The sequence below is a fragment of the Harpia harpyja genome, chromosome 20, assembly GCF_026419915.1.
Source record: "Harpia harpyja isolate bHarHar1 chromosome 20, bHarHar1 primary haplotype, whole genome shotgun sequence".
NCBI classification, from domain to species: domain Eukaryota; kingdom Metazoa; phylum Chordata; class Aves; order Accipitriformes; family Accipitridae; genus Harpia; species Harpia harpyja.
Genome location: NC_068959.1, coordinates 22,254,781 through 22,271,209, shown reverse-complemented (window position 1 = coordinate 22,271,209; position 16,429 = coordinate 22,254,781). Strand labels below are relative to the sequence as shown.

At 42.6% G+C, this 16,429-nt stretch overlaps 1 protein-coding gene across 6 annotated transcripts in view; it reads right to left on the bottom strand.

The window, feature by feature from the left end:
* Positions 1–16,272, bottom strand: part of ANKHD1 (ankyrin repeat and KH domain containing 1) — a 116,348-nt gene extending 100,076 nt beyond the window's left edge. For all 6 annotated transcript variants that reach the window (XM_052772218.1, XM_052772220.1, XM_052772221.1 and 3 more), the window contains exons 1-2: positions 15,838–16,272; positions 398–551 (exon numbers count right to left, since the gene is read on the bottom strand). In XM_052772218.1, coding sequence (XP_052628178.1) covers positions 398–551; positions 15,838–16,257 — 574 coding nt within the window. In that variant the 5' untranslated portion in view covers positions 16,258–16,272. The remainder of the gene's footprint in view (positions 1–397; positions 552–15,837) is intronic.
* Between the last annotated feature and the right edge of the window lie 157 nt (positions 16,273–16,429).

Below are 16,429 nucleotides of genomic sequence, written 5' to 3'. Positions count from 1 at the left end.
AAACCAGAGAAACAAGTATTTCACCTGTAAATTTCTGGAGTAATGAATTAATAATTATATATTGACCAAAGCAGCAGAAAAAAAAATGTCATTTTAGCAAGTCTACTTCCTTCCATTCTCTCCCCTTTAATCCTCCCTCTGGTAACACATGTGTTGTCTCATCTGATCAATGAAATACCATTTAATTCAAATTAACTCTTCTAACTTTCTATGTACAGAAAGAGTGGACCTAGCAACCCTCAAGAGCTGTAAGAAATACGAGCTTGTTTTCCATGTTCTGCTCCCCATCATCATGGTAACTTTCCAGATTTGTCAGTGTTTCACCAGGGTCAAAATTTACAGGTTGCCAGATCGGTATGCAAGTTAAGTTCAGAAAAAAACTATATAAAGAAAGTACCTGCTGCCTCCAGTAAGGCTTCTAGTCTTGCTTGTGTTTCTGGATCCACAGTCCTCAAGTCCGCACCTTCTGCAGCACTCGATAAGAATAACTCCGACGTGGTTTTAAGCACTGGATTATCAAGATCTTCTTGGTCCAAAATAAATGATTCAACCTGTTTGCCAAGTTAGAAAAAGAATTTTACCATTTTTTAAGTTTTATACTAAACCTATAATGTTAGTAAAAACACAAAATAATTTAACTGTACTATCATAATCATGTTTTAACTGTATAGATTATAGGACACAACTGTAAAAATCATGCGATCAACTCGCTGAAAAGGTAGTTGAAATCACAAAAGAAAAAACTCTACATGAAAAACAGTTTAATGTAAAAATTACAACTAACAAGATCTTAAAACTACAGTAAGGGCAACTCAGATTAAATATTGAAAAAATGTTACACGTTTGGACAGTTAACCACCAAAACAGACTGCCACAAGAGGCTATAGCATCTTTGTCACCAGAAGTCTGTCTACCTTGTTATTAAAAAAGCCATCAGTAATGACTTTGGTATAGCTGAACCTACCTGAGAGCCAGGGAGGGACTGAATGGTTTCCCAAGATGCCTTTCAGTTCTATTTTAAAAGTAATTTCAACTAACTTAGAACAAGGATTTTGTTTGGTTTGAGTAGAAACACAATAGTTCACTAAAACTCAAACCCAAAACATCTGTTTCCAAGCTGGCACTTAGTATCACCTCAGTCATCAATGTTTTCTAGACAAGAACAGATACGTGGAACAACTAAGCAGCCAGGTATTCCAACTGAGCAGCTATAATGCTGTCCCACCAGTGGCCCGCATGATCTCCAAATACAAGCTCATAGAATTACTCAACATAACACACTGTAGTTTTATGACAGCTTGCCAGAGTAAACAAGGAGAATACCTGACTCATACTCTAATGAGAGCAGAACTACATTTCAGAATCTGTCCCAAGTTCAGACATAATCTCCTCTATTTTCAGTAATATTTTAAGATAAAAACCCCACAATTTCATAATTAGACCTTATCTGTTCAACACTATCAGTGCCTTAAATACACCATAGAAATGAGACATGCTCATTATACAATCATTGCTGCCCTTTCCCACTTCATGCCCCAGTCTCAACTTCCTTTCTGTTTTCCCCTAATACTTTCCCCTATCTTTCTCACATCAGCAGTAAACTATCATCATATTCAGCCCTATCACACAACACCCACAACACCTTAAGAAAGGGATAGTTTATACTTTAAAAAAAAAAAAATCAAATCACACCATCTGCAAATTCATTAAGTGCCCCATTGTGTGAAAAATGTTAACAAGAGTCTGGAGATCTACATAGAGCACCGCTATTCAAGAGCAACTTGTGTTAGTTTCTTCCCCTTTTTGATATGTAAATGTTCTGTAACATTATCCCCTGGTGTCCAAGCCAATCCGTGGGTGTCCAGGGAAATGCAGCGCTAACGTATGAATACAACGGGCATCAGGGAGAAAGAGCTAGCTACAGTTGTTATATCTTATGTGCCAAGGCACAAATACTAAAAGCTAAGACAGCAGGCTATGATTTAGGACTCAAAGCAGCAAGATTTCTAGATTAGTCCAGACGACAGTCCTAAAATAAGAGAACTGTCACTGGGAGAAAGAGTTGAACATTAAACAAGCAGAAAATTAGTGACCTAAACCAGTGATACACATTTTTACTACAAATGAAGAAGAGCTATTTACAACTCACACCAAAATGTATCCCTACAGTAAGATTCCCCTCTGCAGAACTCAGATTCCAGGTTATGTCTATCCAGCCAGTTTAAGGACTCCCTGCTGGCGTAAGCTCTGATGCAAAACTGACTTCTGGAAAAGTTCACCCTTATCTACAGGAGTACTTCAGGGTATTTCATTTTCTCCCCCAAGACTACACAAGGCAATCTGCCTCACCAATGTGCTAGAAATATTATTGCAACAACGTTTGTGTGACATGGTGACTGGCAGCAAAATCTCACTGTGTGCATAAGTGACTATTCATTATATATAGCTGAGAACTACATACAAGAAATTTTATTACATGCTAATGGACTTTTCTCTTTTTCAATTACACCACTAAATTTAACAGCAGTCCTCCCTTTTGAAGACATACCAAAAGGGGTAAAAATGCTACCTACCACTGAAGTAACTGCACTTACGAGCAATAAATACTGCAGAAACGTGCAAAGTGGCTTCTGGCAAGCCTTAACTTTCAGCCTCAAGAAACAGCCTGACAACACCCAGGCAAAGGTAAGCACATCAGCCTTGCATCAACCTTCCAGAAGCTGTCCCACTGCAAGTTTTAAAACTTCATTTTTTTGACACTTAGGTAAAGATATGGACCATCTTCTCCCTGACTCCTGCCACCCCAAGCTCACTTGTATATATTTACAGGACATTACCCGCAACAATACACCTCCTGAACCTAAATCAGTGTTAATTCACCATTCACAAATACTCTATCAACTTGCAAGGAACTTCTCTCTCTCCCCCCAACAGGAGGTACATTTTGCTTACAAGAACCTCTAAAAAAGTCTGTCTTTTTAACATTGATTATGCAAATACTACTTATTAAAGTGAATTACAGATACAGCTTTTACTTAGGGTACAAGCTGGGTAGTACTGGTGCAGTCTGTTCTTTTCACCACTCTTTTCAACTCTTACTGCCTTTCAGCTCTTCTTTAGGTTTGCAACTGTACTTCCAGAAACCTCACACATTTAAAGTCTCACACAAAAATCTTGCTTCATATACAGTATTTTCATCTTAGTTTTATATCACAGCAAGAAAAGGCAGCTGCTTTCATTATTTCTGCACATGTTGAGCATCAATTTTTAGTTTTTGTTTTGATTTTTAGTAAGAGCTTAATAACATACCCACAATACAAATATAACTTGAGTGTGAAAATACTGAAAATCCATATGCAAAATGTTAAAATAGCTGTACCATTGCCAGTCTCCCAGAACAAGTTTCAATGCATTTTCAAGTCAGAACGTCTGACATTTCTGTAAATCAATGCGGTTTCTCACACATGAAGATGAGGCTAGAGAGGATGAACCTTATCACTAATAGCAGAGTAAGAAATTACCTAATCAACCAGATGTCTCCTGTGAATGGAAGTGACCTGCAATGATCACATATTAGTAATTTTTAAATTTTTTTAAATCAAATTACCCCAAATAGATCAAACAAATTTTAATTTTTAAACAAAAAAAATAAACTTTGCAAAAAAAACTGAAAAACAACACAAGCAAACAAAAAACCCAAACAGATTTCATGTTAGCATTCCTGGAAGACTCAATACACTGCTCATGTGGCAAAATTTAGGCACTCTGCTCTATCCTAATCAGATCTGCAGCAAAGTGATAGAGTAACCAGTCACTGTGCTATTTTTGGATTATTTTGCGAGCTGCTTTGGGCAATTAATAAGCATCTTACTCGGTAAGGCTTATTAGGAACACATGGATTCAAGACATTATTGTAACTGCCAGAACAATTGCAACTAGGAATAATTCCCAATCAAAAACCAAAAAAGCCGCTAGCTGCATGGGACCTGAGTACAGGGTGCTGCACATCAGCGTACTTCACTATATCATCGTGTTTCACACTCATCCACGGGAATGATGGACCTTTCCTGAAGCTCTGCCAAGGACTGCTGCAGCCTCACAGCTCTGCAGATCCAGTTACACCACTGGTTCCTCCCTCCATAGCAGCTACATTCACAGCTATTTGGACCCAACTACATCAGTATTTATATGTTAATACCATGATTGAGTTTACCTCAGGTCAGGGGTATGTAAAGGCATAAAGACTTTGCAAGCACTAACATCACAACTAACACTAGCAATTCTTGCAAGATGGGCAATGATATATGGGGTTAGAAACACATTTCTAATATTAAGTCTAAACTGATCTTTCCTACATTGCACTCCTGCAAAAAAAAGCACTTTACCCAGAATAGCCCGAACCTGCTCACAAAGAGCCTGTTACTGACACAGGCTACAGACGATGGAAAAGCTGCCTGTTGTAGCTGTACCAGCACCATTCTCTCCTCCTCCCCTTCCTGCAGGCAAGGGCAGCAGCAGAGACAGCTCGTTCTACCTTCTCCTTCCATTCATGCCAAACTAGTACTTCTGGGAAGACTATCTTCACAAAAATTGTTGATAGGAAAGAGAAAGCTGCTATTAAATCATTTCCTTGAACTTGTATTTTCCGGATACACCCCAAGTTAGGAACACTTTTCTGGGGTAACAACACTCCTTGTTCTGTGTTTGTGGAGCGTCTACAAATACTGAGGACCCAAGCCCTTGACTAGGACTCCTAAACTCCTATCTATTATGCAAATAAACAACTACCTGATTTTCTCTTTTGTGTTAGGTAACCCTTCCTAATTATTTCTATAACAATTCCATTTGGACTTGTGTATAAATACATCTGAATATATGCAGAGGGACCTTAGCTTACTTAAGGCTAATATAGGCCTGTAGGTCAGGCTGAAAGTTCATGCCTACAAAGTAGAAATAGATCATCTATATTTAAACTATTTTCATTCCGTAATTAACAAGATGTGCAATGGTCTGTTAGCATCACACTAGGAAGATACTGTGGTTTTGTCTGATAAACCCAACCTCCGACAATTTATGTTGTCATGTCCTTTATTACACTGAATGCCAATATCTGATTACTACTTGTAATCCTGCTCTAAAAGTTCTGGGGAATACTGATAGGACAACAGATACCATAATACTAAGTTAAGACTTATTTGTATTTCAAATTTGACATCAAACCTCTTTAAACTGTACATATAAAGAATGTCAGCTTCAAAACTATTAAACATAATTATTCCAAGGAGAAAGTAAAGTGAAGGACTTTGTCACTGACATGGCACTCTTAGGAGCTTCCTGTGACAAGTGCACCACCACACCCCTTGCGTAGATTCTTCACGTCAGCAAAAGGCCTGGCTTTGGTTTACCTTAAAATGTACTTTTCAACACTCCCCCCCACCCCCCACCCCAGCCATGCCAGTCAAACATTTTTGCATCTACTTAAGATATCTTCCTAGCATTATTATTTCAGTTTCAAGCGATGGCATAAAGGAAAAGGAAAAACCACACACAAATGCAGGTATTTTCACAACACCTTTCAGTGGGACCTCAGTACACTACCCTTTCTTGGCACTTCAAAGATAGAGAAACAAACATTTCAGAGAAGTACTTCAGAGTCAGTACATAGGAACAACATATAATCAATCTAAACAACAATTCAGACATAATTAATGAATAAGACCATACCCACTCTGTTAGGCTTGAACTGTAATTTCTGAAGACAGTTTCTTCAATAAAAAAAAGTTTCAGCCCAAGAAGACAGAAGCCGCTAAGATCTGTGAATCACCAAAGGATCATCTTCCAGTGCCAGCCCTACGGATGTCGTGATTACAAAGTACCCTAACAACCCAGGGGAGTTACAGGGTGCTTGGGGACACCGCCACCTCAATGGAGAAAGCATACAGTATCTGAAACATCACTTCCAGTCACTGCTCATCTTGGAACAAGTCAGGCAGCTATCAGACACTTTCATGGGTTGATTTAACACATCAAAAAGGGAGAAAACTCGGGGCGGGGGCAGGCAGGGAGCAAATAACTTTCTACCACTTTACTGAATTTCATGGACTTACAAAGGGGTCTGATAAGCTGGAACACCATTCTTCTGGGAACAGCAAGCCATTAGATCAGCTCAGCTCCCTTTGAGGCTACAAACCCGACTGCCCCCCACATTTAAGTGGAGCTGTTCGTACCTGCACCCCACCTTAGCTTAGCAGTCTACAACAACAGTTTTGTAGGCAGTAAATTAAACTGGGAGGGTGAGGGAGAGGAGGGGTGCAAATCTATTTAGCTCCAATTACAATAGGAAGTTGACTAACTTGAGGCAGGATTATCTAAAGCACAGCCTTTATTCCAATATATATTAAGCAATTATCAGATAATGAAACAAGCAGCTACAGGATCTGGGCTGTGATAAGTTCATTTAAAAACACAGGTTCATTTTGCAAACACTGCTATAGATACAATGTAAATAAAGATGGACACAGCTTTATGCTTTGTCACTGGAGACAAGGAAAGTGCCTCTCACACACACACATGCTCTGTGGTCCAGAAGTCTGACATTTATGTATAAAACTGTGCCATATGTTCTTGATGTGTTAGCACACACTCAAACTGATCTCAGCATTAACTTAAGCTGGCTAGAACGGTGGGTGAGACAACCAGACATGAGAGAGGCCTGACATTTGTATGGCAGCTCCTCCCTGCTCAGTCCAGCCCCATCGAAGGATCTCTCAAGCCTGGCACCCCAAGTCACTAGTCAATTCTCAAAATTATGGCTAGTATTTGAAACACGCAGATAAAACAATAAATCAGAATTAACATTTTATGGGACTACTCTTCCATGCCAGAGATCGTTGATCCTGGGTTTTCAATTTTCTTGCGCCAATACTAAACGCATAAGCAGGCATTCATGAGCAAGCATCTGTCAGATGCTTCACGTAAATTTAACCACTTACCTAATTTCTCTCAAGCAATCAACTGATACTAGATATCCTTATGCCAATTCAAGTAGTTTTGAATACTACAAACTCCACCTTATCACATGCTTCTGGACAGAGCTGTCCAATTTATGGTTCTTCCACAAACAAGAAATCTCCAATTCACTTTTATTAAAACACTGTTCCACAACAAGCCCAAGACATCACTGCACCCCCAGTTAACCTTCAAAAAAACTAAGCCACAAAACACACAGGTTGAGTCCTCTTGGTACAAGAGGCTGGCAACATTAAAAAGTTTCTCCGTATAGCAGAAAAGAAAGCATTACTCATTTCAGTCACTATTGAAAAAAAAAACAAACAACGAACTGCCATCACAAAACTGTCAAAAACCAGCCTGCAGCCATCACGTATTCAATGTCTGATAAACAAAAATAATTATGAGTAAGTTTTCCTGATGTACAAGAGAATCTTTTGCAGCAAGGAGCTGCCATTTACAGAACTGGAACTGACAATTGAAATATATTCAAAATTCACATGAATCCCAGAAAATCAAGTGCCTGTTCTTGACATATACAGTCTTCATACTGAAGAAAACCATTGAATGTAGACCAGTAAACCTTACTAAAATAAACAAGCCGCACCTACACTAAGCACTCCTTATTTTCACATATTATATCTCAGTCCACTCTGAATCATGCTTTCAGTGCTCCATCTTCTCCATGTGCTTTAAGATTCCCTCATGCCCTACTTTTTCTATCTAATAATCCTGCAGAAATAGACCCTCTTCTTTCCTCACCTCAAACCAAGGAACAGCAGACATTACTCAATATTCTGATTTATTAGAATATAAAACAGGATTGTTGCATCAATTTAGCCAGGGCTTTCAGGGTGGGATCCTTGCTCAAGTATTAAATCCCAGGCATGAAAACAAAGCAAAAGAAACTTCAAAACAGAAGATGAACAAATGCATTTATTTGTTGATGTAAAAGCTCACACCCACCCAAGATGGCAAGTATTCTAAGCCACCTTGTTGGGAGTGACCTTTTAACACCTCTTGTCAATCCAAAGGGACACAGTGCTTAAAGTCATACAAGTGGATCCGATGAATGTAGCCCAGTCTAGTAATTCAATGATCTGTTCTCAGGCCAAGCTATATGTCTGAGAGGAGTCTCAGCATTTAAAGTGAATAATTAACTTCAAGTTATCTAGAAGCTTATACCAAACTGAAAATCATACTGGGCTTTCTGTTATTCTCAGAGCTGAGGCTAGTGGTAGCTATTTTTTCAAGGCTTGTATAAACAGGTTTGTCCGTGCTCTACTACTGCAAAACCAGCAGAAACCATAATGTAACTACTGATCCATCAGTTTGCCATTGAAAAGAAACTATCATGATGAATAACGTAGCAGAGATGCCTATCTAAAATACGATCCACTGAAAACTCAAGATGTAGCAGTAAAAGGGCTTTAAAATGTAATTATTTTAGAGAAACAATGAAAAGATGTACATCCCTATAAGGTATTGAGTTTACCCTACCAAACAAATCCTAAATGTTAAGCATCCACTTCACAGACTCCCTTTTCCCCTGGCTACCTGGCCACGCTGTGGACAAACACATGCTCCAAACAGGTGATGCTCTGAAGCCACCATGATCAAGGAACATGGCTCCAAAGTAGACCATTCAGCCCTGAAAGCTGATCTCCTCTTTTCCCTTGGTTTGAAATACGACTGATTTACTACCTACCCGCCATGTGACGCCATTACTTTTATTCATGATTTTGGAAAGGGCACAGTTCAACAGGGTTAGGGATTTTCCTAGAAGAAAATCTTAGTTAATTAGTAATCTCTGTGTTTTACTGACAGCAAATGAGAATAACTTATGTACCTAGCTGAAACTTAACACCTATGAAACGCTAAAACAACCAGAGAAGTGCTTTTCAGTTGTCCCACTGTTCATCAGCCAGTGAAACATCCTTTTTTTTTACTTGACAGATAGGGAATAATTTTTCCTGCAGGATGGATATACAGTTAGGTAACTTTCAAAACTTCCCCTGGTCAGAAAAGCCAGCCACACACGTTCCTTCTCACTTACCACCAGCATTCTGACAAACACAACATAGTAACTCAACCATGAGTAAGTAACCCCTCTGAGTCTAGGACACTTTTCCTTCAGATTCTGGGATGCTTTGGAAGAGCTAAAGACGAAAAGCAGTTCTAAAAAAAAAAAAAAAATCTGTACGACTCCCTCTTAGAAGCAAAAGGCAAAAATGAGTAAGTGGTCTCATCCCCTGAGAAGCAATTAAGAAGTAACAGGATCCAGCACAGGACCAATTCTTTTATTTATGTTTCACAGTAATAAGTGTTTTCTAGATGCATTTGAACAGAAGATGCACTTGAACAGAAGATGCACAATACTGCCAAAATTGAGAAAAAAATCTAGTATTTTATAAAACTTCCAAACAATTGATGTTACCTAAGAAAATATTCTTAAGTAATGAGTTGCAAGAGTAAAAGGAAGACATTATCCTCCGATAGGATGCATTTCCATAAATTTCACTTGTTCAGCATTCCTCCAAAAATATGCAAAATGAAACCTCTGCACCTACACAACAAAAAGGGAGAGCTAGTTGTCAGCAGGGGGGAACAAACAACAAAACCAAACCAAAAAAACCCACAGAAACTATCTATTGGAGGTATACCAAACAGTTAGAGCTCAGACAAGCATATCATCCTAACAAAATGAACCCTTAAATCCAAATATTAATTCACCTGTACCCATTTTTTCCTCTTATTCAGAGGCAGCACAGTTTTATAACACAGACCGCAGTAACGAGGTTGCTACAAAAACCAGTATTTATATAATTTGAAAGTTAAACTAATCTTCAGCTTATCATAGAAGACCAAGGTCATATGAGGTATCAGTGAGAAAGTTTCTATTTAAGATAACCTCTGAGGCCAGGCACTTTTCAAAAACTTCCTAAATTTACAAAAGTACTTGAATAAATCACTGATTTCTGAAGTTTTGCTTACAGTATCAGTATCCCATTCCTCACATGGACATTCCCATTAGGGAGATAAGCTTTACACAAGGACTTTAGATGGTATTTGCATGGTTCATGGGCTGCTATTAGGAAAGAAAGCATCCACAGAAGGAAAATGAAAGCACCCTACTGAAGACTTGAGGCTTCAGAGCTTAACACCAAGTTCCACAAATAGTCCTCAAACAAGATGTAGAAGTTATTTTTCTTGCTTCATAAACTTTTAAGTGAAAAACAAATCTAAAAAAGGTTCCTTTTTCCATGTAAGTCAGACTTGCCTCTGTTTTAAATCCAAGAGTCACTTTTACCCCCAACAAGAGCTTAATACTTCTAAGGAATCTTCATATATGTTACAAGAACTCAAAATGACCTACTAAGATCAAAGCTATGCAGCCTCCTCACCTGCAGGGTCTAAACCCCAGTTTTGAACTCCTTCAACAAGCACGTCAGTTCAGTAATGTCGCTGCTCCCAGTTTTAAAGGCCAGGCCACATGTGCGCACAGAAAAAGGAGTGCGTTTACATTCCCCTTCCCTCCACACCTACCCTTCTTTTAAGTGAACGTTGCAGGGATGGTTTGAGCTCTAAGCACAGGACAATGTTGGAACAGCATCACCCAGCTGTCCTTACAGCTGTATTTCAGGATCTTCTGAAAGGAGGAAAGGAGAGAGGAGAGCATCCCAACATCAAGCCCACAGGGGAGCAGCTGGGTAGCCCCAATTTAAATCAGAACACAAGAACTCATGATTCACCAGCTGTAGTCTTGCCTTGCATTAATGCTCAAATGAACCCTTTCCCCCTCCCCGTAACTAGTTGACTGCTGAAACCTATGTACAAATTTGTAACTAAATATAGATGTTCTGCTAAATTTGGTAAATCTCTCCCTACCAAGGGGTTGCACCACATATTTATATAATTATACAGTAGTATTTCACATCTTTACTGTCTACACCTATCATTAGAAAACGGTTGCTGACATTTATTTTAGGTCATGTGCTCAACTGGGTCAAGCTGCACTGAAGGGAAACTAGAGTTCTGCAAGGAACTTTAGAAATCAGTTCGTTTTAAAGTGTTACTGAATAGTAAGTATTAACTGTAACTAGACAGACTGTTTCTAGCTACCAGTTAGTCTGAAGGCCAGACCGTCAAACTTACTGAGATATCTACCAAGATTTTTCCCAAGAATTAAATGCCTAATCAGGCTGGGAATGAATGAACACCCGACTAACCCTACAAAGCAATCTGCATCCTTAAGCATCATCCCAATACTTTTGGAAACCTGAACCCATTATCCCTCACTGTTTTCTAACCAGTGAATAATTCTTGAAGAAAATTTTCCATTTTGCTCCACCTCTTACTTCCTCAACTTTGAAAGAGCTAGTCAACATAAGAAAAACATCAACTGCTAAACTGAAATTTAGGTTTTTCAGAGGAAAGGCTTTTCTGCCTAATATTATCTACCTGAATTTGCATCAATTTTTTTAATTTCTAGTCCTTATGGTCGAGAAAATGCTGCCATTTACGTTATTTCAAACATAATACAGAAAACTAAACTGTATAAGCATTAAATTGACCTCAGAAGTCAAAGATATATTGCATATACTATTTCAGAAGCAGTGCCATGTTAAGAAGGTTCACTAACATAGCAATGACTTTAACAGACTACATTGCCAATTTAAAACAAACTACCTAAGTATTTACTCTGAATTCAAACCCCTGCTTAAAAATTAAGAGGCCTCAGATTTGGGGGGGGGGGGGGGGGGGGGGGGGTGGAAAAAAAAAGATTAAGCTCCAGCCAAAATCTCCAAGTACTGAACTGATCTGGAGTGCATGCCATTTGACTATTAATTCTACTCATTGTAGGAGGTAGGTTATGTCTGATTTTTAATTATGCTTTATGTAAATATCCCCAGAGGCTTATGCAATAGGTACAGGCTTAAGTAAGGCAAGCTGGTGTAGGCAAGCAGCCTGCTCTGGAGAGGGAAGCTGAGAGCTGAGTTGACTCCATAGCCAAGGGGTGGGTGAGCTCCAGTTGCCATTGAAGGCCTCCAAACCCCTGAATTACAGAAGGCAAGAGAATTGCTACATTTAAACGCTCACCGCCAAAAGCCACTTACTGAACTGAGCTCCAAGATCCTCTGGTACTTTTGTCAGCACAGCTGGCTTCTCCTACTTGATTTACAACAGATCAGCAAACTGCACAATGCTGCGAGCACTAACACTGCCATATTTATCACTTGCTTCAACTCTCTATTTCTACAGCCCAGCTTTCCGCCACGATGGTTTTTGATAAGAACCTGCATGCTCTGTGGCCAGAAGCCCTCAACCACCAAGGACCCTATGGACTTCACATACATGCACTATTAATCACCACCCTGCCAGCACACCTTCACCTTGACCTACAGGCTTCACAACTAGCATGGAGGAGGCTGTTTAATACTCATGCCTTTGGCACCACTAAGTGCCAGCAAAATTCACAAGGAGTGGTAGTAACATACTTAAAATTACACCAAAAGCTCACTCTAAACAAGTTGCATGCTGTGTCCAAACCCTGATCAAGCTTAGCAGGCAACCAAGCAACTATTTACACCAAGGTCAAAGCCACCTCATCTCTCAGACTGCAGCCAATGGCCAAAGTTTCTCTGAATGCCCAGGAGAACCATGGCCTCCCCTCTGTTTTACAGAGAGACAGCACAAAGCCTTCTGGCCTTGTCCTTCCATGCCCAAAGGCATGCTTCAGCTTGCAACTGTTTCTATTTGCATGTGATAATTTTAACTGGTAATTCTAGAAAATATTCTATACAGCCGTATTTAAATTTCACCTTGCAGACCTGATACAACCCATTTATACAGCATCCACTTCAGTCCCTGGTTTCCCACCCAGCAGCCTGGTGACTGCTGTAAGTGGACACTGAGCTAGGAAACCAGAAAGCTTTGATTTTTCTCTCCGTTCTGCAAGGCAGGATAAATGTGGCACACACTCTTCACTGTCTTCACCCGTAAAATGGGAACAGTACTCCCACTGTAAAGTGCTTGAAGATCTGATGTAAGAAATGCAATATATTTTCAACAAAAGTTAAGCTAAAATATATTGCTCTCTTCATTCTCTAGATAAATACTTCATTACACTCTTCGTCCTGTGCTTCCCTGATGATTTTCTTTTCTACCTAATTTGCCATTTTGACTAATCCAATTATTTTAGCATATTAAATTCAGACTAACGCAAGGATACAAAACCTAAATACCACTGCAGGGCCTACAGAACATTGTACCATTGTTTTTATGACTTCAAAAGTAGAGAAAAAAGTACAGATCAAGATAGCATGGCAAACACTCACTTTATTTTAATTCTCCCTTCTAGTTCTCACTAATTCCACTCACTGGTAACAGCTGAAGGCATACACCCAAATCAGTGACTCATGGCACAAGACCACAGTCCAAACAGTCACTGGGTTTTCAAAGCAGTGCTGTTCAAGAATTGCAATGTTTCATCCAAGGAGTATAATTGCCTTTTCTTTTTTTTAGAAAAAAAAAAAAACACACAACAAAAACCAACACTGACAACAGGTGCTTCTTTAGTTCTCATACATACAGAAGAAAAAAAATTGGAAAAAAAAAATTCACTTTTGGTCCTCCCAGCCCTACCCTGTAGTCCAGCAAGGCAGCACAGATGTGAGGCACATCCTTCCCACCCATGCTTCTTCCCCAGGTTACTCTCCACAACCAGAAACACAGGACAGAAGGAACTCCCCAGGCAATTTCAGCTTCGAGATCAGCCCAACTCCTCTACATGTGCTCTGGAAATCTCCAAGTGTTTTAACTCCAACTTTTTTTTTTTTATTATATATTTTAAACAAGAAAGCTTTTCCCAGGTTTTTCAAACGAGTAATTTTACTTTAGCAGCTGTTTGGGAACCTTTATTTTTTTGACCTCAATGCCAACCTCCCAGACACATTATTTATAATAGGCTGTCTTTCTTAATACTTGCTATTAGTCAAAAGACCAATAGAGTGCTTAATAAACACCTTAGCTGTTCAATCTTCACATCCTTTAAATAATGGGGCGGGTTCAAAAGGGCTAAGCTTTCAAAGCAGAACTCTGCTCATCTTTTAAAGAGTCACAAACACTCTGATACAGCCCACTTCCCATCATTTTCCACGTTCTGTAACTACTGATTTGTATCTTCAAAGATACATAAATATGTGACATGAAAGACATCCTAGAGAGCGGAAACTCATAAATTACTTACGTCCTATTCTATCTACAGCAGGCCTTCCAGCTCCCCAAAACAGGTATGTACTTGAACACGTAATCCCCTATCATCATATGTTCAGGATACCAATCACACAAGGAATGTTCACATACAAGTGCTCATCTGCCTGATCATTAGATTTTTAGTTTAGTTAAACATCCTGCTCTTAACACGGTTTTTAACTTTGGTTAGGTGGTCACGAGCAAAGTGCAAATGTGAGCCTGCATCAGTTTAATCACTTTTTTATTCAGATAAGACCTGTCAGTTCAGGTGTCAGGAGGGCCGGACAAAAGAGGATCATCAACGGAAGGCAAAAAATTTAGACATGGGAGGATGAATGCAGGCTCCCCTCCTTCCATTTCTTCAGAAGAAATATGGACACACACCGAAGCACCCACTCGTGGCCCCCAATGAAAAAATGGTACGTATCGCCTCGGCTACCATCTTCTTCCTCCTGCAGGAGCACACAGAAGTACAAAACACTGGAACCGCAACAAGCTTGCAAGTGCTAGCCGCTTTCTCTTGCTTTCCACTAAGACTACATAAGGGCTGCGATGGCGGCTGTGATCTCAAGTCTTCTTTCTAAAAGAGGCAACTAAGGAAATAAGATTCACCCTTTGGTGTAGGATGAGTGGGCAGTAGCGACAGATAAAAGCCTTCATTTACCTTCTCTCCCTAGGCTACATAAAGCAGTATTAGATGCGAGTTTACAGGCCCAACAATGCTCCATTTGGTTTGGGATAAGGCTCCAGTCCCTCCCCCACGCCCTTCCCTTAAAACTCTCTGCAGGTTTGGAAGATCAAAGGAAGACACCTCCATTACCCTCGTCCATTTTGTTGGCTAAGAAATATTTCTACGGCATAAAAGCGCTTATATATGTATCCCTATGCATCTCTCTCAGGAATTTAGCAGAGTCTGGGAATCCCGTATGCTTCCTCCTGAGTCCAGGGCAGCGATACCGGGGCCGTAGGCTTTACTTTGTTCTCCGCTGGGTGGAAGATCTCGCCTGCCCCTCCAAACCTGGTTCAAAGTGGAAACCACTCCTCGAGGTCAGGAGGCAGCAGCACGGGAGACATCTTTCCCCCACCCTCCGCACGCAGAGAGGCAGCGGCGAGCAGAGGGCCCGGCCGCCCCAGGAGAGTGCCGGCGGGGCGCCCGGCCCCCTTTCCCCGGGGCCCGCCGGGAGGCGCGGCGGTGCCGAGACGCCCCCCCCCTCCGCCGCCACCTCCCTCCTTCCCCCCCGCCCCGGCCTTAGCAGAAGGGCCCCGGGCCGCCCTGCCCGTGCGGGGCTGCCGGGACCCCGCCCCCGCGGCTCCGGTGCGGCCGCTCACGCCCATGGCGGCGGGGAGGCCCGGGCCGGCGCGGGGGGGGGGGGGGGGGGTGGTGCGGCCCGCGCCCCCCGCGCCCGGTCGGGGCGGCGCCGAGCGCCCGGCTGGCGGCGGCGGGCCCGGCGCGGCGAGCGGCAGGGCGGGCGGGCGGGCGCCGGCCCCGGCCGCCGGCCGGGCCTGTCAGGAAGCGGCGGAGGGGAGGGGAGGGGAGGGAAAGGGAGGGCCGGGCCCGCCGGCGGGATCGCTCACCTCGGACACCTCGTCCTCGTCGCTGCCGGAGCCGCCGCCGCCGCCCCCGCTCCGCAGCACGGCGGCCGCCAGCTTGAAGTCGAGGGCGGCCTCGCCGGCCGCGGGCGCGCCGGGGCCTCCCGGCCCGCCGGGCCCGGCCTCCCCGAAGAGGCGCACGGCCCGCAAGCCCAGCGGGGAGGGCCCGGCCGCGGCGGGCGGCTCGGCGGCGGGCGGCGCGCGGGGAGCGACCGAGTCGATCTCCTCGTCGCCGACGGGGGCGGCGGTGCCGTCCGTGAGCATCGCGCTGATCCGGGGCCGCCGCCGCTCGCAGAGCCCAGCCGTCTCCGTCCCCTCACGGCACCGCAGCAGCGCCACTAACTTCTCACACCCTACCCAGCCGCGGGCGCCGCGCCGCCCACCCGCCGCTCCGCCCGCGCCCATTGGGCGCCCTCGGCCGACGGCGGCGCGCTATTGGGCGCGGCGCCCGCCACTCCGCGCCGCGTCACGCGCTCCCAGCATGCTGCCCTGAGAGCGCACGCCGAGGCGGTTAGAGCCCGCCGCCCCGCCCCATTCTCCTGGCCTCGCTTCCTGAACTTCCCGGGAGCTGATTGGT